At 55.3% G+C, this 25656-nt stretch overlaps 1 protein-coding gene across 1 annotated transcript; it reads left to right on the top strand.

The window, feature by feature from the left end:
* Positions 1–570: 570 nt before the first annotated feature.
* ZNF777 (zinc finger protein 777) lies at positions 571–25459 on the top strand. Its single transcript, XM_045834036.1, has 6 exons — positions 571–1113; positions 5020–5871; positions 6920–7046; positions 9410–9523; positions 20416–20667; positions 23934–25459. Exons 1-6 carry the CDS (start codon positions 1009–1011, stop codon positions 25085–25087), a joined length of 2604 nt encoding a protein of 867 aa, XP_045689992.1. The 5' UTR covers positions 571–1008; the 3' UTR covers positions 25088–25459.
* The last annotated feature ends 197 nt before the right edge of the window (positions 25460–25656 follow it).

A 25656-nucleotide genomic window follows, 5' to 3' on the forward strand; every position in this document is an offset into this window, starting at 1 on the left:
GAATTCTCGGAATTCTGCCCTTTCAGGTCACAAACAACACTCGGGCATTTCACAAAAGCACTCAACCCCCCGGCTACCCTTGGAAGCACAGCCCGCTTCCCTGGAACCCCGGGCTGCACAGAGCTGGTCACATGAACTGGGGCTGTCTTTGGTGTGACGGGTTTCTTAGATCCCTTTGTGAGCGCAGGTTTGAAAGGGTTCTGGGTTTGAGAGGAGCAGGGGATCCGGCGGGGGAAGGCTGTCGGAGCCAATCAAGCCGCCTCCAGACCCCACCACGTCGCCCGGGCTGCGCGCTCTTATTTCTTCTCTGCGCTCCCGCCTCCCGGTCTCGCCCTAGGGTGCCGGGCAGGCGAGGACCCCAGGTGAGAGGCCCGGGGGGCCCGAGGGGGGAAGGCCCGGGAGGTTCGGCCGGGGCTGCACGACGGGCTGGCCCGGGGCTCAGGGCGTGTCCGTCGCCGCCAGGCTGCTCGCTCGACACTGTTCGCTCCTACCGGCTGTAGATGGAGCTGTCTGGGTTCCTGCAGCCTCCGACGAGCCTCGGAGTGTTTCTCTTTAAACGGCCTGAGAGGGACATGCCTCCCAGGATGCAGTTTGTATCAACATGGCAGCTGCGGTGCAGCTCCCCTGCTGAAGAGGCGCCGGGACGGCAGCGCAGCTCGCAGCCGGGGCCGGGGCCGGAGCCGGGGTCGCCGCCGCGGCCGCAGAGGGGCCGCGCGCGGGCCGGGGGCCGCTGCTGAGGGCCGGGGCCCAGTTCGCGGCCGGAGCGCAGCCCGCCCGGCCGCCCGCACCGCCGCGCGCCCCGCTCCGACGCCGCCGCCGGTCTCGGCCGCTCCGTCCCAGCCCGCTCCGCACGCCCCGAGCAGGCCGGGCCCGACGGCCGCGCGAGCCCGGGCGGGGGAGGCAGGCCGGGCGGGCGGGCGGCGCCTGCGGAGAGGCCGGGGCCGGCCTGCGTGGGGCCGCGCGGCGGCGGCGACGGCGGCTCCGGGCCGGGCCGGACAGCGCAGGGCCATGGCCGAGGCGGTGAGGGCGGCCCGCGCGCGCACGGACGCGCGGACTCGGGGCCCCGGGGACGGCCTGCGCGTCCCGGGCTCGGCGGCCCGGCCTGGGGTCTCGGTAAGGGCCAGAAACGCCGCGACGTTGGCGGTGGGGGGGTTGGAGGGCTCGCGCGCCCCCGAACGGGAGGGGGGGCTGCGGGACGGGAGCGGGGCCGAGGAGCCGGCCGCCGTCCGGGCGAGGCTGCGGGGACGCGCCTGGCCTGGCGCGCACGCGGGCCGGCGGTGGGCGCCGGGGCGGCGCGCCTCGCTCCCTGCGGAGCCGGCGTTGCGTCCGTCGGGGTTGCCGCCGCACGTTTTCCGCAGAGCTCGGCCCCGCGGAGCCTCTCGCGGCCGGAGCGCGGCGCTGACGCGGCTCTCCCCATTTCGCAGAGCGGAGACACTGAGGCACAGACACCTGGCGGCGACCTGCCCTGCCCGCCCCAAGGTCACGTAGCGAGTCATCCGTGGCTCGGTGCCCGCGTCCCCAGAAAAGCCTGCCCCCAGGGCTGCGGGCCTGGACGGGGTGGGGGCGGCTCTGGCGGCGGCCTCCCCGGAGTTACAGGCCTGGGCCCGGTGCGCGGTGGATGCGGCCCGTCGGGGGTGGGGGAGGGGCGACGGCCGGGTGGGAGGCCCCGCGGCGTCCTGCCCAGCGTCGCCACCGTGGGGAGCTGGTGACCCTCCGACTCGGCGTCTGGGCCTCCAGCCTCTGCGTGTGGAGGGTTCCCGGACGAACTCTGGGTGTCTAGACGGATGGGGTCTGGGGAGCGAGCTCCCAGGGGTTTGGGGGCTGATGTGCCTCTTCAGTGGGCCGTTCTTAAAAATCTGTCCGAAGATCCCCATAGACCTGCTCTCAGAGACGCAGCAGCCGTTCAGGGAGGATTGCTGCGTGGGAGTCAGTGCCTCCGAGCCTCAGTTTCCTGTTGTGCACAGGAAGGGGTCAGGACGTACGGCTTTCTAAAGAGCCTCTCAGTTCTATAATAATAATAATAATAATAATAATAATAATAATAATAGTCATCTCTTAGAGAGATAAAGTAAAATGAAGGTTTTTAAATGTCTACCTCCAGGCATAGGTCTGCAGGGCCCTCCATAATTCCGGGTGAACCCCACTGGGTCATACAAAAAAAAATGGCTTAGCTCTCTTTATAAATCAGATTTGTGTGGCTATGTATTTTTCTGCTAATATGGCCTGGATCCTGAAGACCCCCATCCGCTTAGGAGACACGAGGTAGGAAGGGACAGTTAAATCCTATAAAATGCAGTTCAGAAGAATTCTATTCCCCCCTCCCCAACAGTTGGAGAAGACGGCTTATTAATCTTAAATATAATATTTACCTCCTGCTCTGGGGCCCCTTCTGTCTGCGTAGGGTACCATAAAGCCATTATGGAATGATAGCGAGGGGCTTTTCTTTGGGGGCGGGGGAGGGGACATGTTCCTGTGGCCCCTCGACCCTCCGCAGCCCTCCGCATCCGGAAATGGAGAGAGACGGTCTAATAATAGAAAGCAAAGAAATGGTCTTTTCCTCTGAGCTCCGATTAGACCCGTTGGTGAAGATGTCTTACTGTGCTGGCTCTATTTACTGTACTGGAGCCTGTTTTCATTGTCTCGGTTAAACCCCTGAATTACTCCGGGAGGCTAACTCGGCCCTGGGGGTTTTCCCTTCTTCCTACTAGAGGGTAGGCAAATACCCTAATCCCCGCCGAGGATGGGGCCGCCCTGTGCCTGCTGGGTCCCCTTACCTGAGTCCGAGGTTCCCCTTGCTGAGGGCAGCCCAGTCTTGTGCTCACCTGGGAAGAGTTGAGAGGCGGCTTAGCTGTTCTCGAACCTTCGGGTTTAGGGGTCTGGGGACCTCTCGGCAGTCCACAGGTGTTTGTAGAATTGTGTGTATGCGCCCACGTGCATTTTTGGTGGGGGGGAGGGGAGAATCTATAGCTTTCACTAGGTTTTCAAAGGGAGCCCTGACCCCAGAGTTAAATGGAAATGTCTTTGCGGGGCAGGGCCTTCCACCTCCCCCATGATAGAACCTCCCACAGATCTTTGTTTAATCTCTGAGCCTCTGAATGTTGGAGGGAAGAAGGGTTCAGAGCGCCAACCAGCTGCCTCAGTTCACGGAACGGGAGGGGGGGCAACCTGCAGCATCAGCGGAAACCTGGGCCCAGGGGTCTGACCACTATTGTGACCTTGGGCAGTTACATAGCCTCTCCTACGTAGGTAGGTGCGGATGACAATTCTAGTCATTACTTCACGGGGGTTCGGGAAGATTAAGCGAGATAACCCTCTAAAATGCTTAACACAGTTCCTGGCGCGTGCACGCCTAACACTGCTCAGTTATCTCTGACTTGTTTAGCGGGCATCTCTGGTTAGCTCCGGAGCTGCTGTTGTATCTGTCATACTACCTCCCCGTTCTCCTGCCCGAGTCCAGTCTTAAATCTTTAATCCTCGGCTTACAAGCGTAACGGCGTCTTAGTCGAGAGACTTGTAAGTGAATCAATGAATGAAGGAAAGAAAGAAGGCGAGGGAAATATAAATAGGGTTAGACGATCTTTGGTAAAAGACCCAAGAAACAAACACCTTCGGTTGCCCTAATAATTTTTTCTCGTGAGGCAACAGTTTATACTGGTCATTCATCCGGCCGCCCCGTTGACTGAGCATGTACTATGTATCAGACCGGACACGAGGGATATGTTAATTCTCACACAAAGAAAATGCGGATTTCGGTTACTTGAAAGACCTCTGGTGTGGTCGTTGGCATGCCGTGGGTCCCCTGAAGGAAGCTGGTGAGGAAGCAGGCAGGCATCGCTGTGGGAGGAATTGTGTTGTGTTCCAGTGGAGATTTTGGTTGTCTGGATAGGGAAACGCAGAACTCACCACGTAGCCGTTGGCTTCGCGTCCCCGATGACAAAAGAAGTCTCTGGACGCGGGTGTGTCAAGGTGGGGAACAGGGGCAGGGAGGCTCATGGAAGCCCCCCAAAAGCATCAGTGTTTGCATGGGTTCTGGCCCCCTCTGGCCCCCTCCAATCCTGACACGAGGCACAGAACGTCAGCTCCGCCTCCAGCCCTTCCAGGCCTCCGGTGCTCATCCCCCACCTCACACGTGGAAGGGAGGACGCCAGACCACCGCAGCCGCTGCACTGCCGGCCGGCTGTGACTCCTCCCTGCCTGCTCAGAGCAGAGGCCAGCTGGGAAGGCCCAGAAGGCCATTCAGCCTCTGCAGGAGGGGCCGGGCCCATACAACACGTGTCCGGGCCAACCCACAGCATAAAACTCAGGAATTTGATCGATACGTCAACAATTCCGCTTTGATCGGAGTTGGGGACACTCGAGGTCACCCCTTCCCTCTTGGACAGAGTGGGAGGAGGAACTCGGGCACTGGGACTGCCTGGGGATCTGAGTAGGAGCCCTGGGGCTGGAGGGCTTACCTGGGAGCTAGGCCAGCGGACAGCACTGGCCCCCACCTGCGATCCCCTCCCCCCTCACCAGGAGTCTGGGGTCGGGCAGCTGCAGTGCCTGGCGCTGACCAAATTCTGCTCCATTTTCCAGAGCGTTATTCTGTCGGGGGCTCAGACACCTCCCTGAGGTAGCAGGGAGTGTCGGGTTACCATCCCCACATTAGGGACACAGGACAGAGAGGTCAGAGGATGGGCCCAGACAGCACAGGCAGCGGCAGGTGGGGGCGGGCCCGAGAGCCAAGCGTTGGAATTCAAGGCCGGCGCCCTTTCTCCTCTCCGACACCCCAACTCCTCAGATGGTGCCCCTGAAAAAGGGGTTGGCTTTCCAAAGGTCAGAAGCTGGCACAAACCCTCTTCTATTTGTTGTGTTAATGGGTTCGCAATTGATGTCTGCGCGCTAGGCTTTGAAGGAAAGATTCCCATCCACAAAATACGGCCACCAGTGCCCTTACAATGTGAGCGCTAGTCTTTGGCGTTCGTTTGCCAGCCTTGGAGACCGTGGAGACCTTCACTGCCACCCTTTCTCTGGCCACAGGTCCAGCAGCTCGACATGGAGACCCAGCGCTCGTCGCCTCTGCCGTTCCCCAGCGTCCTGCCCGAAGAGACCCCGCGGCAGGCCCCGGCCGGACCCCCCCGGGAAGCTCTGTTCCAGTCCCGCGTTCTCCCCCCCAAAGAAATCCCTTCTTTGTCCCCCGCGGTCCCCCGACAAGGCTCCCGGCCCCTCACTCCCAAGCAAGAGACCTCCGGCCGGATGCCGCCCGCCCTCCAGAAGGGACCCTCACTCCTGTACTCTGCCGCCTCTGAGCCAGAGATGCCGCTCCAGGGCCCCCCGGCTTCCCAGGAAGAGACCCCGTATCCGGCCCCAGCTGCTGCCGAGCGAGACCTGCCGCTGCTCTCTCACTCCGCCCGCCACCAGGAAGCCCCACTCCACTCCCCTGAAGTTCCCGAGAAAGACCCCCGCACCCTGTCCCCCACAGTCCCCGAGGCCGACATGGACCCCCTGCTCCAGAGCCCCGTTTCCCAGAAGGAGACCCCCTTCCACGTCTCTTCCGCAGCCCAGAAGGACACGCCCCTCCCGACGGCCGAGATCACCCGCCTGGCCGTGTGGGCTGCCGTCCAGGCGGTGGAGAGGAAGCTGGAGGCCCAGGCCATGCGGCTGCTGACGCTGGAGGGGCGGACAGGGACGAACGAGAAGAAGATCGCCGACTGCGAGAAGACGGCCGTGGAGTTCGCGAACCACCTGGAGAGCAAGTGGGTCGTGCTGGGCACGCTGCTGCAGGAGTACGGGCTGCTGCAGAGGCGGCTGGAGAACATGGAGAACCTGCTGAAAAACAGAAACTTCTGGATCCTGCGGCTGCCCCCGGGCAGCAACGGAGAAGTCCCCAAGGTAACCCTGTCCGCCCCCTGGGGCTCCCAAGGAGCGACCTGAATTAGGACGCGTTTTAGGAGTTTAGTTGCATGCAAGAGAAGGGGAAATGTGATGGTTGAGAAGGGAAAAAACACGCACACAAGGATACCCAGGAGTCAGCATCACTGCACTAAGAACAGGGCACGTTACAGTCGAATTATTTCTCCTGTTGATAAAAGCGGAGGTGGGTGGATCGGAGGAAGGGCCCAGAGATCAGGCAGTGTCGGCTTGGCAGGGCGTTCGGTCCGTGAGGTCCGAGAGGACGAGAAGGCAGAGGGAAGGCCGGAGATGGAGGTCGTGAGGCTCTCCCGCTGGTCTCCACAAGTGCAACCCAGCCGCCCACCACCGGGAGGGGGAGACCTCGAGGGAATAGCATGTGGCCCTGTGGGGCTCAGCATTTTTATCGGTTGGCTTGTAAGTCATGTCAATGCCAGTCAACGTGTGCTCTTGAAAGGGATCCTAAAAAAAAACAAAACGAGAGAACATTAGGTTTCCACATAATTTTCCAAAAGACTCGACAAGCACTTGAACGTGGACCAAATTTCTTACTGTTCCTCCGTGCCGCCGCCCCTGGCCCCGGCCTCTGGGACAGAACTCGGGCTGTGTCCCCGGGGCCGGCACTCATCCAGTTTGGTTGTGGTCGGGCGTCGCACGGGGAGCTCACCAAGGGCGGAGTCTGATTCATGGGTCTGGGGTGAGGCCCACCAGCCTGTGTTTTTAGCACGCTCCCTGGTCGGGCTTTTGCTGCTGGTCTGCACACCGTGCTTTACCGCAGGGAGGGGTTGTCCTGATGGAGGGGGAAAGGGCCAGACAAGGCGAGGTCCTTATTCTGTGTGGCCCAAGCCTGGCCAGACGCCTTGGTGACACCTCAGGGCTGTGCTCTGTGGCCTTTTCCCCCTCGGGTCCTAAGAAGAGATGTTGGAACTCAGCCCTGGGGTGGGGGTCACTTGTTTCCTTGGGATTTGGTAGCTGAGAGCCTGTGGCAGCCCTGAAGGTGGTCCCCGCTGAGCCTGTCGTGTGGTTTCAGGTCCCTGTCACCTTCGATGACGTGGCCGTCCACTTCTCGGAGCAGGAGTGGGGGAACCTGTCTGAGTGGCAGAAGGAGCTGTACAAGAACGTGATGAGGGGCAACTACGAGTCCCTGGTCTCCATGGGTAAGGAGAGGGCTTCCCTCGCCGGGGGCAGGGGCGGGTGCTCCTGTTCTACTGTGCAGGTGACCAGACATTGTCGTTTCTTTTTTTTCTTTCCTTTCCTTTTTTATTTTATAGTTTAACGAAATGGTTTTATTATTTTTTTCAAACAACGCAAGGATTTTAGAATGCTGTGGGTTACGTTTTCTCCCGAGTGGCATGCTGTTGCAATTTTTCACAATTGTTGTTCAAATACAGTTGTCTCCATTTTCCCACCCCCACTTCCCCCTGCCCCACCCACCCCCACCTCCCACCCTCCGTGCTTGCCCCCCCCGCCGCCCGGCTTTGTCCATGGGCGCTGTCCTTTCTTGAGGGCTCACGTCCCCTGCATTTCTGTCCCCCTTGTGAAGAGAGGAAACTGTGACCTGGGGAGGTCCCAGGTCCCCACCAGAAAGTCACAGTTTCACTGAGATCTCTCGTACCCCAGCGTCTGTGGATTATTGTTGTCTTTGTTGTACTTGAGGATGAAAACCTGGAAAAACTATAACTTCATATGTATCCCTTTCTCAGGGGAACTTTTTGGGCACACCAAAAAGTTTTAAAAATATGAAGTACATTGCTGTGTACAAATCTTGATTCTTGTTAGAATTGTTAATTTTATACATACAAATCTATTCTTAGGGTAACTTTTTTTTTTCAATTTGGTTTTTTCTTTTGTTTTTGTTTTTTAAGATTTTATGTATTTTTACAGAGAGGTGAAGGGAGGGAGAAAGAGGGAGAGAAACATCAATGTGTGGTTACCTCTTGTGCGCCCCCTACTGGGGACCTGGCCCACATCCCAGGAATGTGCCCTGCCTGGGAATTGAACCCACGAGCCCTTGCTTTGCAAGCCTACGCTCAACCCACTGAGCCACACCAGCCAGGGTTCTTCTTTTCTTTTTAAAGTATGTACGTACATAACTGCAAAAATTCAGCAATTAAGATTTCTCTAATAAAGAGCCACCCCCTTCCTGCCAGTGCCACACCCCAGAGGTAACCACCCTGAGCCCACCGACCCACATGGTCTCTCCCCTTTTTTTGTGCACATGTAAACATACACACCACACGCAGTTTGCACACGCAGTTTGCACACACAGTTTGTGGTTTGCACCAGCGGGACTGTTCACTCATCTCACCTCACGGCAGGTCACTGGCAGCTTTCCATGTGAGCACGCCGTAGGCCTGCTCAGAAAGACGGACCACTGGCGTGTAACGAGCAGTTGCTGGATTCTGCCCTCTCCCCGTCAGTGTTGCCATAAACACGTGTGTGTGTCCGTGCACTTCCGTGAGTATTTCAGTGGCACAGATTCCCAGAAAGGGAATCTCTACTCTTGGAAGTGAAGATGGTGCACATTTATAGTAATACCTCGGCCGCTGTGGTGGTGCCCTCCGGAGGCCGTGTGTGTTTATGCAGCGGTGTGCAACGGTGCCTTTCTGCACGCCCTGATGTTCTGTTTTAAATATTTGTTTTTTCTCATGGGTGAAAAATGGCACCTCATTATTTTAATCTGTTTCTTGGATGATTAGTGAACTTATTTATCTTTTCTTGTGTTTGCTAGCCATTTGCATTTCTTCTATGAATTGCCTATTCTTTGCCTTTTTATTTTTTACTAATTGTAGAGACTTTACGTGTAGAATTATGGATGTCAGCCCTTTGCCTTACATGTGACAGATGTGTGTGTGTGTGAATATTCCCTCCAATTTTCTTCATCTTTTAATTTTATTTCTAAAGAACTTTAAACTTTTTAAAAAGATTTTATTTTTATTTATTTTTAGAGAGAAGGAAAGGGAGGGAGAAAGAGAGGGAGAGAAACATCGACAGAAACACACCCCCAGTGGGGGACCCGGCCTGCAACCCAGGCATGTGCCCTGACCGGGAATCGAACCAGCAACCTTTTGGTTTGCGGGACAACGCCCAACCCACTGAGCCACACTGGCCAGGGCTAAAGTTTTTTAATATAAGGAAACTGATCAGTATTTTATGTTATAGCCTTTAGATTTTTATCAGGATTAGTTTTATGCTTTTTAACATTTTAAACCTTTTGTGCATTTGTCGTGAAAAACCTGAGCAACAGGAGAGGTAGGTGACAAAGGGACCCATTTCCATTGGTGGCAGGTGGCACCTGACCTCCGCTCCCCCCATGGGAGGACCCAGTATATGGTTAACACTTACATGCGTGTGCACACACACACACCCAGGGGACCCCAAGAAAAGGGCTGGAAACTTGGCTCGTAGCTTCTCAGACGTTGCCCGCCGCTCCTGGTGTGGCACCCCCCGCAGGTGATGCCTTCGCAGCATCCAGTGCGACCTCGCCCCATGATGCGTCTCTTCCTTCCCTTCTGTGCAGACTATGCAATCTCCAAGCCGGACCTGATGTCGCAGATGGAGCGCGGGGAGAGGCCGACCATGCAGGAGCAGGAAGACTCAGAGGAGGGCGAGCCGCCCGCAGACCCCAGTGCCGGTGAGTGGCTGCCGGGCAGCTCGGAGCGCCGCCTCCTAGGTCCGTCCGCGGGACGATGCAGAGCAGACCCTGGACGGGTGCGCCAGCCAGCCGTGTGCGGGAAGGTGGTCGGCCCCAGGCGCTGGGCCCTCCCTGCTCACCAGGCCCATACACAGGCCTGCTGTTGTGTCCCTTGTCTCAGGGAGTTTCGACACGATCGCGTGTCACCTCGGTCTGCAGGAAACAAAACGAGAATGGACAGAAAGGTGGTCCTTGTCAGGGTGCCTGTGCCCACTGGAGCCCCCAGAGAGGGGCCCTGTCCGGGTCCCACAGCCAGACAGCCGGGTAGGGACGGACGTGACCTTGACCCGAAACGTCCTCCTGTATGCAGAACAGTGTCTAGACGCGGCGTTAGATGGAGGCCGTAGAGAGGTGCCCGGTGGGACTGGCCATGCGAGTCGCGTTCCGGCCGGTGTCTGGCTGCCCGTGTTGGAACCCCGCCCGGCTGCTTGCCAGCAGGGTGACTTCAGTTCCTCGCCTTTTCAGAGGCCTCGTTTCCTCGTCCGTTCAGTAGGGCTGGTGCTGATGTCCGGGGCCCGGCGTGGTGACTGGCAGGTAGCAGTGGCCCGGGGGACACCAGCTGGGGTCGTCCTGCGTGGGTTGTGTTGTCCCTTCCACACCGGCCGCTCAGTAGCCCGCGCACTTGCCCTGTGCTGCTCGCGGGACGTGCAGCCCGTCTGGGGAGCTCCTAGTCTGGGATCGCCTTTGGACTCGGGTGACTTGCCCTCAGGGTCTTCAGTGGAAGCAGACCCTCGTCCTTTGCAGCCAGACGTCCCTGGGGACGGCGGAGGCTCACCTCCTTGGGTCCAGCGTCAGGTCTTGTTGTGAGGAAAGGTTGTAGACTCTGGGACCGCCTGTGGTCTGGCTCCGAGGACGAGACATATGGAGTGACGTCGGCCCCACGGGCCGGGAGCAGAGGTGACTGGTGGAGGAGACGGAACCCTGCGGAAAAGGAAGCGCCGGCAGGTGTCGGAGAAATCAGCGCCACGCCCCTCTGGGGCTTCGCCTGGGGACTTAGCTCAGAGGGAGGGGTGGATCCTGACGTCATCAGGCGGCCGGAAAAGACGGGTTTACACGGAGAAGGGAATGGGGGGGTCGGGGTGGAGTGTGGCACACGGCAGGGGGGGTCTTTGGTTCGAAGGAAAGTCTGTACCTGAAAGGTACGAGTGGTCACCCCCAAAAACAAGGGGCCTGTGGAGCGACTCGGAGCAGAATGAGGCCGGAGCGTTGCACGGCGAAGAACGCGAGTGAGGGAGAGGCGACCTGTGGTTACAGTCCCGCCGTCCCGCCCTCTGTGCCAGTGTGGTGGTGTGGCCCAGCTGCTGCTTTTCCAGCGTCTGGTTGAAAGGGCAGGAAGGAGAGGACTGGTTCCCGTCCTCTGTCCACTGGTCACACCCTCATCACACGTGGGCCTCCCACAGACCGGGGCCAGAGTTGAGACGCAAACAACCCCAACCCGCCGTGCCCGGGGCTGGTTTTTCCTGGCGCACGCCCGTCCACACCGGAGCCTCCCTGGGAGGTGCCGGCCTCACAGAGGCGGCCTCGTGTGGCCGGGGCCGTGTGTCCCACCGACCATCTCCAGCCGCCTGGAGCCCGGGCTGGGAGGGGTGACAGGAGACGACACACGGGAACCACTGGGCCCTGGCTGGCTTTGAACTCGCACCTCTCTGCGACCCCAGAGGCCGTGGGCTCTGGGTAGCAGCGTGGTTCTGAGAATCCACGGTGACCAGGGGCCTGAACGTGCCCGGGGTAACCCATCCATGGGTCCCCCTCACACGTGCAAGGCCGGCGGCAGAGCCGGCCCAAGGCCAGACCCAGTGGCGTGGCACCATGGGGGAAAGGCCCAGAAAACTGAGAATCTCCGTAGTTGTTTGCGTGAGGTGGGGGTTGCTAAAGCCTGTCGGAGATGTTGACGGGAAAGGAAGTTAATGATACAGAGTTGGAAAAGGTCGGTACAACATGAAGTCCAGGAGGTAAGCAAAAGAGAGAGAGGAAATTGGATGCAAACATACTAAAATCATTTCCCAGTGCATCGCAGGGTTTTCCGAAGTGAGTGGGCATTACTTTTTATTCGGTAAAAGCACAAATTTTTTAAGAAAGGGTGCGTGAAGAATGAGTTTGCCTGAATGACGGCAGATGGAACGGGTGTGTGGACTCTGTTCTCCCCCAAGCGCTTCCTAAACGAGAGGAAGGAGAGCTCAGAGACTGTCCAGAGGAAAGACCAGGAGACAGCAGCCGCCAGGTCTGGGAAGCCTGAAGGCAAACGGCTGGACAGTGACTCATGAGAAAGCTGCCTCTGGTGCTGGGGGCACCGTGGGGAGGCCTGACTTGCACTCCCCCCACCCCACCCGCACTCAGGACTTGGCTGTGCATGCTCCAGGCGCCTTTGGAAATGGGCGTGAAGGTGAGGCTAAAACAGGATTCCTAAGAGGCCTTCAAAGGCACCTCCCCCAGTGCTGGCCTCTGCCTCTCCCAGCCCTGGAAGAGGACCAAGGCTTAGTCTCGGGAGCCTTGAGGTGCACACGAGGGTGTCAGGATGAGGGTGTCAGGACTCGGGCGCCAGGCATGGTCGAGGGTGGGGTGCCACGCTGGAAACAAGGGGATGGCGAGAGTTCACAGACAGATGTCGAGATCTCCAGCACACGTCCCTGACCTGGCTGCCAAAGTGACGCTGAGGTCCAGGATTAAAACCCCCAGGGCAGGGTATCGGGAGAGTCTCCTCGGGAGATAGATCTCCGGGACCAGCCGAGGGATTTCCCGGCGAAAGGACCCACAGGAGTCCTCCCCCCCATCCTGGGAGGGCGCCGTGGGCAGGCTCCCCGGGGATGGACTGAAGTCCCACTTCTCTTCTCTTCGGAGTGCTCCGCTGTAATAAAAATGGAAAAGCCTCTCGTGTACAGAGACCAAAGGGGAAAAGGCAGAAAAAAAAAAACAAATTTCGAGGAAAACAGAGATCAAGCAGAGAGGAAAACGGGAGAGTTTGAAGACACACAGGCACGACGTGTAATCCTCAGAGAGACGAGAGTGAGTGCATCCGTGACGCGAAGCTTGATGCTTATTAAAGAAAAAGAGAAGAGGGGGGAACACTTCGAAATTAAAAATGGGATAATACAAATGAAAAGCTCAGTAGCAGCATTCGACGATAGCATTAAGCACACATTTCATAAAAAATAAAGCAAAAATAGGCAAATAAAGAAAATAGGGAAAGAACAAGAAAATTAGAGGATGGAAATTCAATGGCGGGAAAATGGGACTGTGGAGGGAAAAAAGAACAGAAAACCCGGGAAGGAGGAAACCAGCCACAAAAAGATTCAAGAAAAACTTCCAGCTACACCTGAAACTAACATAACAGTGTATGTCAGCTGTAATTGAAAAAGTAAAAATAATAAAAAGTAAAAGTAGAAGCAGCCCTGGCTGCGGTGGCTCAGTCGGTCGGAGCATCATCCCCTGAACAGAAGGGTTTCGGCTTCAGTCCCCAGTCGGGGCACACGCCCAGGGTGCGGGTTCGGTCCCAGTTGGGATGCGTACGGGAGGCCGCCAGTCCTCTCTCCCACCTGTGTTTCTCTCTCTCCCTTTCTCTCTCTCTTTCTCTGGAATAAAAAAAAAAACTACATAAAGATAAATAAACAAAAAATGAAAAATAAATGTTGCAGAGAGGAAAATCCCTAGCACCAAGAGGCATAGCTCTCCAGACTAGAAGCACCCGCCCACCGCCCAGAACGATGGACAGAGATAGAGCCACACCTTAGCTCCCGCAGCCAGAAATTTCAGAGCTGCTGCCGCCAGAGGAGATTTTGCAAGCTTCTGGAGAGAGAAAAAAAAACGGGTTCACAGGAGGGAGCGAGAATTAGACTGGCTCTGGACTTACAAGAGATATTAGAAGCTACAAGATAGTAAAGCAATGCCTTTAATGTGCTTAAAATGTAAAAATAGGAAAATGTCGTCCGACCGTTCTCGAAGGCGAATATGTAGCAGATTATTCTAATGAAATATGAGTGGAACTGAGGCACTTCGAAGTGTTCACGTCCCTGGTGCCCCCCATTCTCAAAGTGGGGGGTCAACCCAGACAGAGGCGTTAGGAGGCCAGTGGGAGGGAGGTGGAGGGAACCCTGCTGGGGCCGAAGCCCAGAAAGACGGCTGTGCATCTGGAGGCCAGACCGGAGCACATCAGAAGGTTCCAGAAATCTTCGCTTCGAGTACATGAAATTCGGAAATACCCAGTATGCTTGCACATTTTGAAAGGAGAGTTACATACAGAGCAGGGTTGGGGAAGAGGCTATGATACTTAAGAGTAAGCCAAGCAAAAGGAAAAATTACAAGCTCCAGGGAAAAGCAAAAAAGGGTTACAGGCACAGAACCGTGCTCATAGCGTACTACGTGCTTCGGTTTAAAATAACACGTACGTAATCTAATAATGCGAACGCCTGAGGACTGACCCAGTCAGAAGGGCAGACCGAACTGGGAGGACCAGGGATTTGGAAGAAATGCGGACGGACGGAGGGGGGAGACGGGGTCCTCGCCGGCAGCTCTTGGAAGCCAATAGATTCCACTTAAAGTTGAAAATTCAAAGAGTAGCCGCAGAAGCACGTTACTTGAGTTACGAAGATACGTGACAAAAAGTCCATTAGAAGAATTGAAAAGTGATTGCCTCTGGGGCCCCGTGGTAAGGGCTTGTCGGGGGAGGATGGCTTTTCAGAAGCAGGTTTTGAAGAACTGTTCAACCCTCTGGCCTTTGTGCATGTATAACTGTTAAAAAGGATTTTAAAAAGCTAATACACCAAAATCAAAAACATCTACCAGGAAGTGCAGCCATGAGAAGGTTGGAGAGCCAGGGGTCAGGCCATCCTGCCTCTGCTTCTTGCTGGTGGAGAAAGTGCATGTGGCCACACCGTTTCTTTTTTTTTTTTAAGATTTTATTTATTTATTTTTAGAGAGGGAAGAGAGGGAGGGAGATAGAGAGAAACATCAATGTGCGGTTGCTGGGGGTTATGGCCTTCAACCCATGCATGTACCCTGGCTGGGAATTGAACCTGCGACACTTTGGTTCACAGCCCAAGCTCAACCGGGCTGTGAACCCGAGCAATCCACTGAGCTACGCCAGCCAGGGCTTACCACACTGAGTCTTACTCCACAACAAAGCGGAGTTTCCCCAAGAAGAACAAATGCGGAGAGCAGAAGCTCCACGTCATTCTCCCACAAGAGTCCATAGTTTATTCCTTACACACACACAGACGTGCACGTGCGCACACACACACACACACACACACACACACACACACACACACGGCCTTAACGTTATAAGGGATACATCAGTACATACTCACTGTAAAAAAAAAAAAAAAAGCCAAACAGCACAGAGGTATATTGTTTGGCAGCTCGTTTGATTTAATAATATATCTTTGGCATCTTTACATGTCAGAACACATAAATTGATTTTTTTAAATAGCAGACTATAGTGTTCTGTGCCCTGATTTTATAATTTACTGAAATCAGCTCCTATCGGTGTATATGTGGAGCGTTTGCAGTTTCAGGTTTCGTCAAAGGACCGCCGTAAATGTGCCGCGTGCTTGTCTGAAACTTACTTGGAAGTGGATTTTCTGAGTTGAAGGGTATCACCGTCTAAAACGTTAATAGACAATTAGCGGATCCCCTTCACAGCCGTTGTTCCGATTTGTACGCCTTCATCTGTGCAAGAAGCTGCCCGTCTCCCCACCACCCCTGGCAAGAGGAGGTAGTAGTTATCTTTTTATTGGCCAGAGCGATGGGTAGAAAGGACAATATTTTGATCTTTTTATCTGACTTCTGTAAGAGTGAAGTTGAGGATATTTTTATACCCTTATTGATCGCTGGCGTGTCTCATTTCATGAATTGCTTTCTGCCTATTGTTCTTTCGAACTATTCATCTTTTTATTATTGATTTGTAAAAGCGTCTCAAGTATTAAGGATGTTCGCTCTTCCGTGTTTTATGCGTGTGAACACGCTTCCGAGCTTGTGCTTTCCCGTGGGGTGGTGTGTGTGCGAGGCACAGCTGTATGGCATTTGTCTGTGTTCAAATGTATCGATTTTAAGTCCCCACGTATTCAGATTCACCAGGGTCCGGGCTCCACGGCGAGTGCAGGAGTCCTTACTCAGCACATTCTGTTCAGCTGGCACCTTATGAGCATGGGTCTTGGACCTGTGAGCTTCCCAGAAGTCCATAGAAGCATTTCAGGCCTGGAACAAGCTATTTTTTGTTGTTGTTCCAGAAAATAAAGAGAAAATTGCAAACTGTGAGTCATGACATGTTGAACTGTCTACAAACAGAACCTCACGTCAGCCTCAGGAATGATCAGGGTCCGCGTTCACGGACATGTAATAAACCGGCGAACAGGTCACAGGACAGGCTTTCCCGTCTCACAGACGCTCTGAGGAAGAGACGCGCCGGCAGAGGTTAAAAAGCAATCACAAACGAAGTACGTTTCCTAGGGCCAAACAGCATCGAGGCAGAGCTACAAAAATCATTTGCAGCCCTGGCTGGCGTAGCTCAGTGGATTGAGCGCGGGCTGTGAACCAAAGTGTCGCAGGTTTGATTCCCAGTCAGGGCACATGCCTGGGTTGCAGGCCATGGCCCCCAGCAACTGCACATTGATGTTTCTCCCTCTATCTCCCTTCCTTCCCTCTCTAAAAATAAATAAATAAAATATTTTAAAAAATTTTTTTCAATTATTTGCAAAAACTTGATGGCAGAGGTCACGGCTGACACGGGCAGGGCACTTGGGCTGTGTTTGGACGACCGAGCGGACAGCCTCCTGGGGTGGGGGTGGGGGGGTGGCGTCTGAAGTCCCTGAGGACCCGGGGTCATCCTGTTCCTGAGCTCAAAGCTGAAAAAGGAAAAGAAAGAGAAGGCTGTATTTTTGTCTGACCCTAGTATGATTTTATTACTTATGTTTGAATTTTTGATTCATCGGTAATTTACGTTGATGTGAGACAGGGGAAGGCAGATTTTTTTTTTTTCTTCGACTCAGGAAGTGGGTTGTCTCGACACCATTTCTTCAGAACTTTTGGAAAACTGCCTTTGGTCATAAATTACGTTCCCACAATGTACGTGTCTTCCTTCCGTTTTTGAAACGGGAGAACGAACGGCTACCTACAAATGCACGTTGGTTATCGGGACTCTTTCAAAAGTTGTTGGGGTGGGAGACCTTTCTGGGGGAGACAGCTAGCTTCTCCACCGTCTGACGGATGGAGGGGGAGAATGTGTAAATGCGTGTTTCTAGAGAAAATGAATCAAATGTCAGAGGAACAGAAAAGAACTTGGGGTCCGGGGAGGAGCGCAGCTGGGTCCGCTGAGCGCGCTGTGCGGGGTTTGGGGGAGTGGGCTCTGGAAGGAGGGGCAGGTATTGGAAGGCAGTGCCGGTCAGGCTAGGGCAGCCAGGCTAGTGACGGTCCAGGGCCCCAAAGAGACATATCAGGTGGCGTGGAAGGTCCATTTTCCAGGCCTTAGGGCACCATACAACCCCTCGGCAAGAGTGCACAGCAGGTGCGCCCCTTGAAATGCTGGTCCCCACCTCCAGCCTCCCCCATGATTACAAAATTAAAAAGAACAGGCATCTCCACTCATCTTGATCTTATCTCGGAGAGTTTCTCTGAAGTCTGAGAAGCCCGCTGGGTCACGGAACAGCCACAGCCTCCAGTGCAGGGCCACACGGCCAGAAAGAAGTTCACTGCTCGGGGGCCTGGGGGCTGAGTTCTCTTGCAGGTTAGAGCGTTTGTGATACTTCGCTTTCAACAGAATGGAAAGAGGAACTAATTAAGTTGTCAGCTAATAAGTCATGAAAAACAATTTCTGAGCGGTTCCCCCTGTGCTTTTCGTGGCATTATAACTCAGAAGTTCCCAGAACGGGGTGACGGCTCCCTAACAAAGCTCCCGGCAGCCTGTGCAGCCGAGTTGACCCACTGCTTTAATTTGTGAAAGTGAAAACTAGGAATAGATTGGGTCTCGAACTCTGTCTCATTTACACAGCAAGAGTGTTCATTCTCAGATAAAGTGAACCAATTGGTGTGGGGGGATCCCTATCCATCCTTGTAAGAGATACATTTCCAACCAGATTTTTTTGTTGTTGTTGTTTCTTTGTTTTCTATCTTGAATAAAATTGTTTGTCAATCTACAGTAGTACTAACTAAGGGTGACTTAAGCCGGGGGGTGGGGGGTGCGGGGGGCGGGCGGGGAAACGGACACTTGGAGTCCTCTGGTTGTTAGAAATGAAAGTAAAATTAATCTTTCACTGTGCATACACAGCTTGTGGCAGAGTGGTGGATGAGTTGGTTGGTAGGAGGCTCCTCAGCATGAAAATATGTTCTATGAGGATGGAATTTGGTGGGCAAAGTAGGAATGGAAATAGATGTTCAAGGTGGAAGGAAATGATAGGAAAATTTCAACTGTCAAAGGAGAACTTGTTTGTGTATTTCTTAAGCGAAGAAGGGTGGGTTTTAAATTGCCGGGGTCCTTAGATTCCACTGGGCACCTTCAAGGGCGATGGAAGCGTTTATTTTAAAACACCAATATTTACAGTACTCCAGAAATCACATCTTTTGCAGTTGTGGAAGCATTTTATATGTTTACTCAAAAGGTGCAGAGGGTACATAGTTTTAAAAACATGTTTTAGGTCCTTCCTTGCCTCCTTGGCAAGCAGCGAAGTATTTTAAGGAGTTTGTCGGGAAGGTCTTCCGATGCTGGAGTCGTGGTGGTGGCTGGGGCGCAGGGATGAGCATGGGAGACAGAGAAGGAAGGGGCACAGCTTGTGCAGCGCAACACCAAGGGATTTAGGTTGGAATTCGGGGAGAGGGGAGGCACTGCTTTTCCTGAGATCGGGGAGGGGGTGGGGTCAGGATGGGGGCCTTGAGCAGGAGCAGGGGGAGGTGCAAGAGGCGGGTGCGGACACAGACTTGGATGCAGACGACTTTGCACGGGGAGCAGAGACCTTTGGAGGCTCAGTCCGGAGGGAAAGCATGCAGCACCTGCGTTTCAGGCTGGGGGAGGGGACGCAGCCTGGGAACGTGAGAGCTGCTTTGCACGGTGTCCACGCGCAGAGGGGCCGAGTTGTCCGACCGGAGAGGAGTTCAAGGACTGCCTGCGGTCGCTACTAGTGGGTCTGGTCGGTGTGCTTTCTCAGCCTTGTGGTTGGTCCGCTGGACTCAGGAACAGCAGGAGAACACGGTGGGGGCGGGGGGGCGCTTCGTGAAGGCGGGCCTGTTGGCTTTGTCCACGGGCTTTCTGGCTGCTTTGTCCTGCACCACTCACCACCGTCGGACACGCCGTAGGATTCGTCCGTCAGGTTCGCTGCCTTCCGTAGACGTGTGAGGCAGAGACCTCAGCCGTGCCCGCCGGCCTCTCCCGAGCCCTCGGAACGCCGCGTCGCACACGGTGCGTGTCTGCCGAGGAAGCGTTCGGCGGGGGCACGGGTGTGTTGACGCGTGATCGCTTCCAGTTTCCCTGACTGACAAAGTGATCGGCAGCCCGGAAGGGGGTTTATGTTGGCACAGTTCAACCCATGGGGGAGAAGAGAAATTCCAGGTGTCGTTAAGGCCCGAGTATGCATAACTGAACAATGAAAACCTTCCAATAAAACCCAGGAGACCAGATGACCCGTCTAGGGCAGGGGAGACCCTCTTAACTAAGGCAGAAAACCCAGGGGCCATAGAGAGAAAGGGACACCCTCGACAACATGAAAACGCGGAGGAATTGGTGTGGCAGGAGGGAACAGTCAGCAGACAAATGATGGACGTGGGAAGTGCTTGAAATGTCGATAAGAGAAAGTGGGTTATCTTTAACACAGAAATCCAAGGACTCTTACAGATTGGACAGGACACAGCGGACGTGGAATCAAATCTGCAAGACCGAGAAATAAATGGTATGCAGACAACCCCCGTCCAGGAATGACGGGGTCGTGAGCTACCGCTCCCCACCCGTCCGAGTGAGGTGCATTGGAGGAGCATCGTGTCTGTCGCCGGCAGGGACGAGAGGACGAGGCTGCTCTCTGGCCGGGCTGGTGGAAATGTGGATTTGTCACGGCCCTGTTGAAAAGCAGGCTGAGGGCGTCCCTCGGAATTAAAAAAAAGCCACACAAGAGGCTTTTGACTTTGCAGAGCCACTCCGGGAACTCGTGTAGAAATAAAACCCCGGTTGCGTAGTTAGAGGTATAAATAAACAAATGTTTATTGCAGCTTTGTCCACGGTGGCAAGACACTGGGAAGGAAAAGTGCGTGTTCTGCAGGAGGGGACCAGTGGGACCCATTCCAGCGCCCTCCTCACAGGGCGCGCGTGCAGCTGGGAAAGGGAACTCGTTAGCCCCACGGAGCAGGAGCGCAGGGATCTCCAGGAGATGTTGTAGTGAGCCAGGGAACAGAGAGGGAACGTGAGGGGAAGGGGAAAGCAAATTAAAGAGAGAACAAGCCCTGGCTGGTGTGGCTCAGTGCTCACCCGAGAACCAAAGAGTCGCCGGTTCAATTCCCAGTCAGGGCACATGACTGGGTAGCAGGCCAGGCCCCCAGTAGGGGGCGTGTGAGAGGCAACCACACACTGATGTTTCTCTCCCTCTCTTTCTCCCTCCCTTCTCCTCTCTCTAAAATCTTTGAAAAAGAAAAAAATTTCCCCTTTAAAGGGAAAACAATACTGCGGTAGTGTGCAGAATCCCATTTACGGAGTGGCAGCTGTGTGGGTCATGAATTTGAAATTAAATTTGAAATGAGCCTATATACCTATAGACAAGGCAGCGCCAACTCGGTGTGCTGCTTCTGTGGGATCTCTGAACTACGCGTGTTTGAAATGTGCCATCCAGGGATGAACGTATTCTGGCTTCTTCTGTCCTCCTCAGCCCACGACGGCATCGTGATTAAGATCGAGGTGCAGACCAACGACGAGGGCTCGGAGAGCCTGGAGACGCCGGAGCCCCTGATGGGCCAGGTGGAAGAGCACGGCTTCCCGGACTCGGAGCTGGGGGACCCGTGCGGGGAGCAGCCCGACCTGGACATGCAGGAGCCGGAAAACACGCTGGAGGAGTCCACGGAAGGCTCCGGCGAGTTCAGTGAGCTCAAGCAGATGCTGGTGCAGCAGAGAAACTGCGCAGGTCAGTCGGGGCGGGGCCAGCAGCGGGCCGGCGGGTGGTACAGAGCCCCAGGCACAGCCTCCGGTGCATGGCTCGTGGGCATCCGTCTCCGGGCGAGGGAAGAGGGTGGTGCGGCCAACCGCCAGGTCAGCACCGCAGGCAGGAGAAGGTCCAACAGTGACAGTGACAGAGCTAGAACTTCCCTGTCCTGACGGGGCTGTGACTGTGTCACACTAGACGCCTCGCCTGACTTGCCGGTTGCAGCCCTTGGAGAGCACGTTTGTTAACACGGCTGGCTGCCCTTTCCCTGGTAGAACCGAGGCATCACCTTGGTTTAGTCGTAAAATCCCAGGGTCACCATTCTGCATGCTCGTGAGTGCGTGGAGAACAGTGGGGACGCAGGCCCGCACGGCCCGGCTCAGGACGCCTTTTGTGGTCGCTCTCTGATGCTGAACCAGCATGCCTTCCTGAGAAAAGCCCTGTCTCATCATCTTGCTCTCCTTTTTTTTTTTCTTTTCTTCATTTAAAAAAATACTTTTATTGATGTGGGAGAGAAACGTTGATTGGTTGCCTCCCATACATGCCCCAACTGGGGATCGAACTCGCAACCTAAGTATATGCCCTGACCGGGAATTGAACCTGTAGCCTTTTGGTGTAGGGGATGACGCTTCAACCAACTGAGCCACACTGGTCAGGGTGTGGTGTCTGTCTTAAACACACTATTAGACCTAGTTAGCTACTCTTTTATAGAGGAGCTTTACAACGTTATTCATAAATGAAATGAACCTGAGCTTTCCTTGAATCAGTCTCATCTGGTGTGGGAAACAAGATCGTACTAGACTTACCGAAGGAGCTGGGAAGCTTTTGCTCTTTTTCATACTCTGGAAATACGGTATAAGATGAGAATTAAGTGTGTTCCTTGGAAATTTGATAGAACTCACTTGGGTTTTAGTTTTTGTTTGGATGTTTTGTTTATGCGTGAAAGTCATTAACCATGACATCAATTTACATATTGCTTATATTTAGCACTATGTCCACATCCATTTTAGTTAGGTTTTTGAAAGCATTATGTTGATTTTTTTTTAAGCATAGTATCTATAGATGATTCCTCCGCAATTTGCCTTTTTGCACTTAGTAAAATACGGACACGCTTCTTCGTCCAAAGATGTGGATCTGGCTCCTTATTTCTAAATAACTGCATGATATTTCAGAAGTCTTTTAAAATATACCACGTTATCTTTCACCAAAGAATAGTGCAAGACACAAGGCAAATTGTGACTGGATGCTGAATCGGAGCTTCATAGTAGAAATTCCAGGTGGTCTTCTGAACAGCCCCCATTGATCCTAGTAGAACCTCAGGAGATCACTAAGGAGTCCTTTTGGGATTTTGAGCCCTGAACTTTAGGGCCAGATGTTCCGTTCCAATTTCATTAAGAAAAAACAACTCTGGTGTCCAAAGAGAGTGCGAATCGTCTAAGGCCCACACTTCCCCCTATTTCTCTCATACACAGCCCTGGAAAAACACCAGGGCAACTAGTTACCAACATCGGAAGCTGCTTTCTCCTTCCCTGTCTTTCAAGCATTGTGTTCCTGGGGCCCTGGGTCACTTCCTGCCGAGAGCCCTGGCAGTACTGAGGCAGCGCGGCGTGAGGGGCAGGGGCCTGAGCTGGGCGTCGGCTCACCTCTGTTCTGACGTTAACACTGCCTTTTACTGGACTGGCAGGCAGTGCTGTGGCCCAGCCATCACTGACAAGCTTATAGGACCTGGGCCAGGTCACAGAAGTGTCTGCCAGCTTCAAGCCTGTCAGGCAAGGGGAGAGGCTAGTGTTCCCCAAATGGCCAGCTCTGCAAAGGTCTGTGACTTTCACTTTACCTGGAAACATTGTCGGACATCCCCAGGCCCAGTGCTTCCCTGTCTGCAAAGTGGGGATAATTCTTTTTTTTCTTTTAAGATTTTATTTATTTATTTTTAGAGAGGGAAGTGAGGGAGAAAGAGATAGAGAGAAACATCAATGTGCGGTTGCTGGGGGTTATGGCCTGCAACCCAGGCATGTACCCTGACTAGGAATTGAACCTGTGACACTTTGGTTCACAGCCTGCACTCAATCCACTGAGCTACGCCAGCCAGGGCTGCAAAGTGGGGATAATCCTTGCTTGAGGTAGCCTGCAGTAAGATGCTGTGGCTGTGAAGGAGAGAACAGGTGTGAGGCGCATTGAGAAAGGTCTCTTTTGTTTGCGAGTAAGAATTCCACAAATGCACACTGTCACTAAGTCTCCCGGCTCAGAGGTGGGCCCAGAAGAGTGAGTGACTTCCTCATGTCCCACAAAGTCGGTCAGTGAGACTAAAAATAGAGGCCCCCATTAACAGTGTTTAGGGCGTACCAGTAAGTACAAGGCGCTTGAGAAAACTCAAGCAGGCGTGCGTGGGAGGCCACTCCTTTTTTGTGGGATGTCGGCCCTCCTGGGCCACAGAACACACAGCCTGATTTAGGTCCTAGAGGGCGTGGAGGGAGGGCATCCATGCGTGGGGGTGTCGGTGGCCCCTGCCCCAGGGCTTGTGGGAAAGGCAGAGGAGGCCCCCAGCTGCAGGGTGGCAGCCCCCGTGCAGGTGAGGTGCTGCGTGGGAAGGCCGAGTTCTCGGGCCTGGGGAGGGGCACCAGCCCAGGCTGTGGGCTCAGGAGGCGCCGAGGGCTGCAGCGGGGATGGTCAGGGAAGGTTTAGGGCGTAGAGAGGATTGGAGCCAGTGTTCGTGGACCGGCACGAGTTCCAGACGTGGAGAGGAGGGTGAGTAAAGGCCCCTGAGGAGAAAGGCCCAGTCGAGTCCACGAGAGTTGTAGCCCGCGGGGCTGCGCTGAGTTCAGGTAGAGGAGACCGTGGGGAGGGAAGGGTGGCAACTTGATGAGTCAAACCCTTTGGATCCAGGGGGAAGAAACACAACCCTTTATTTAGTGAAGTGAAGAACTGGTATTTGTGGGCTTGGGTAGCCACAGGTTCACCTGCAGTGCCAGCCGCCCATCACAGGGACCCATCTTCCCTGTGTCCTCTGCGTCACGTTCCAGCAGAGGGTCTGGGCTCATTCCTGAACCAAGTGGGCTTGTCGTTACATGGCCACCCCCGTGGGGGTGGGGGCCTCAGGCAGCAGAGGGTGGAAAGGAGGCTTTTCCCAGAGGAAGGAATTCTGCGGACAGTCTGCAGTGATTGTGGGTGAGGATGGAGCGCTGGTAATCAGCGCTAGGCAACAGCTGACTTCTTGCTTTTTCTTCTGTCCCTGCCGGTCCCTGGAGCAGAGGGGATCGTGATCAAGACCGAGGAACAGGAGGAGGAGGAGGAAGAGGAGGAGGAGGATGAGCTGCCGCAGCACTTGCAGGACCTCGGGGAGCTGTCTGGGCGGTATGAAGCCAGTATGTACCAGACCCCGCTGCCTGGGGAGCTGTCCCCCGAGGGCGAGGAAAGTCCCCCGCCCCTGCAGCTGGGAAACCCAGCGGTGAAGAGGCTGGCGCCCGTCCCCCACAGCGACCGTCACATGAGCGACAACCGGGGCTCTTCGAGCCAGCAGCAGCGGAACCGGCGCGGGGAGCGGCCCTTCACTTGCATGGAGTGCGGCAAGAGCTTCCGGCTGAAGATCAACCTCATCATCCACCAGCGCAACCACATCAAGGAGGGGCCCTACGAGTGCGCCGAGTGCGAGATCAGCTTCCGGCACAAGCAGCAGCTCACGCTGCACCAGCGCATCCACCGCGTCCGCGGAGGCTACGGGTCACCCGAGCGCGGGCCAAGCTTCGCCTCCAAGCACGTGCTCAAGCCGCGCCCCAAGTCGCCCAGCTCCAGCAGCGGCGGCGGCCCCAAGCCCTACAAGTGCCCCGAGTGCGACAGCAGCTTCAGCCACAAGTCAAGCCTGACCAAGCATCAGATCACGCACACGGGCGAGCGGCCCTACACGTGCCCTGAGTGCAAGAAGAGCTTCCGCCTGCACATCAGCCTGGTCATCCACCAGCGCGTGCACGCGGGCAAGCACGAGGTCTCCTTCATCTGTAGCCTGTGCGGCAAGAGCTTCAGCCGCCCGTCGCACCTGCTGCGCCACCAGCGGACTCACACGGGCGAGCGGCCTTTCAAGTGCCCCGAGTGCGAGAAGAGCTTCAGCGAGAAGTCCAAGCTCACCAACCACTGCCGGGTGCACTCGCGCGAGCGCCCGCACGCCTGCCCCGAGTGCGGCAAAAGCTTCATCCGCAAGCATCACCTGCTGGAGCACCGGCGCATCCACACGGGTGAGCGGCCCTACCACTGCGCCGAGTGCGGCAAGCGCTTCACGCAGAAGCACCACCTGCTGGAGCACCAGCGCGCGCACACCGGAGAGCGGCCCTACCCCTGCACGCACTGCGCCAAGTGCTTCCGTTACAAGCAGTCGCTTAAGTACCACCTGCGGACCCACACGGGCGAGTGAGCGCGCCCTGCCGCCGCCCGGCCTGGCAGCCTCGACGCCTGAGCCCAGCCGGCGGGGCGCCCCCCCAGCCCCTTTGCTGTGAGCCCCCCCTCCTTTTGTCCCTCCTTCCAAGGACACAGGGGTCCTGAGACCAGGTCGCTTGCTGCCTTGTTTACCCGGGGCCCCAGGGGGGAGAGCGTTGCCCTGGGGAACCCCTTCGGGCTGTTAATTTCCTTGACAATAAAACGGATGAAACCAATCAGCACGGGGGGAGTGATTTGGCCGGCCACGCGGAGGGGCGGTGCAGGGCCACTTAGTTGGGTATAGAACTTTATAATTACCTTTTGGATACTGTGGTTCTATTTGATAATAATAGAGTAATTTTTAAAAGACGAGCGTTTCCTGTTTGCCGTTTTTGTTTGGTTTTGAAGGGGAGGGGTTAAGAAGGTGGCCAAGGGACATCACGTGCCTAGCGTCAGTTGACAGATTTTCTTGAGTCCCCCTTTATGTGCTCATCCCCGCTGTGGGGTGGCGAAAGGGATGCGGATCCCTCTGATTATAAAATCGGGAAGAGAGACGGGATGGAGGCA

This window comes from Phyllostomus hastatus, unplaced genomic scaffold (genome assembly GCF_019186645.2).
Source record: "Phyllostomus hastatus isolate PE091 unplaced genomic scaffold, TTU_PhHast_1.1 phas_contig_1021, whole genome shotgun sequence".
Taxonomy (NCBI): Eukaryota; Metazoa; Chordata; class Mammalia; order Chiroptera; family Phyllostomidae; genus Phyllostomus; species Phyllostomus hastatus.

Bases quoted from the DNA above. Each gene is read 5' to 3' on its own strand.
- ZNF777 (XM_045834036.1), top strand. From the start codon at position 1,009: ATGGCCGAGGCGGTGAGGGCGGCCCGCGCGCGCACGGACGCGCGGACT. The intron at 9,524-20,415 runs GTGAGTGGCTGC...TGTCCTCCTCAG, and splicing joins GCCCGCAGACCCCAGTGCCG to CCCACGACGGCATCGTGATT. The intron at 20,668-23,933 runs GTCAGTCGGGGC...TCCCTGGAGCAG, and splicing joins GCAGCAGAGAAACTGCGCAG to AGGGGATCGTGATCAAGACC.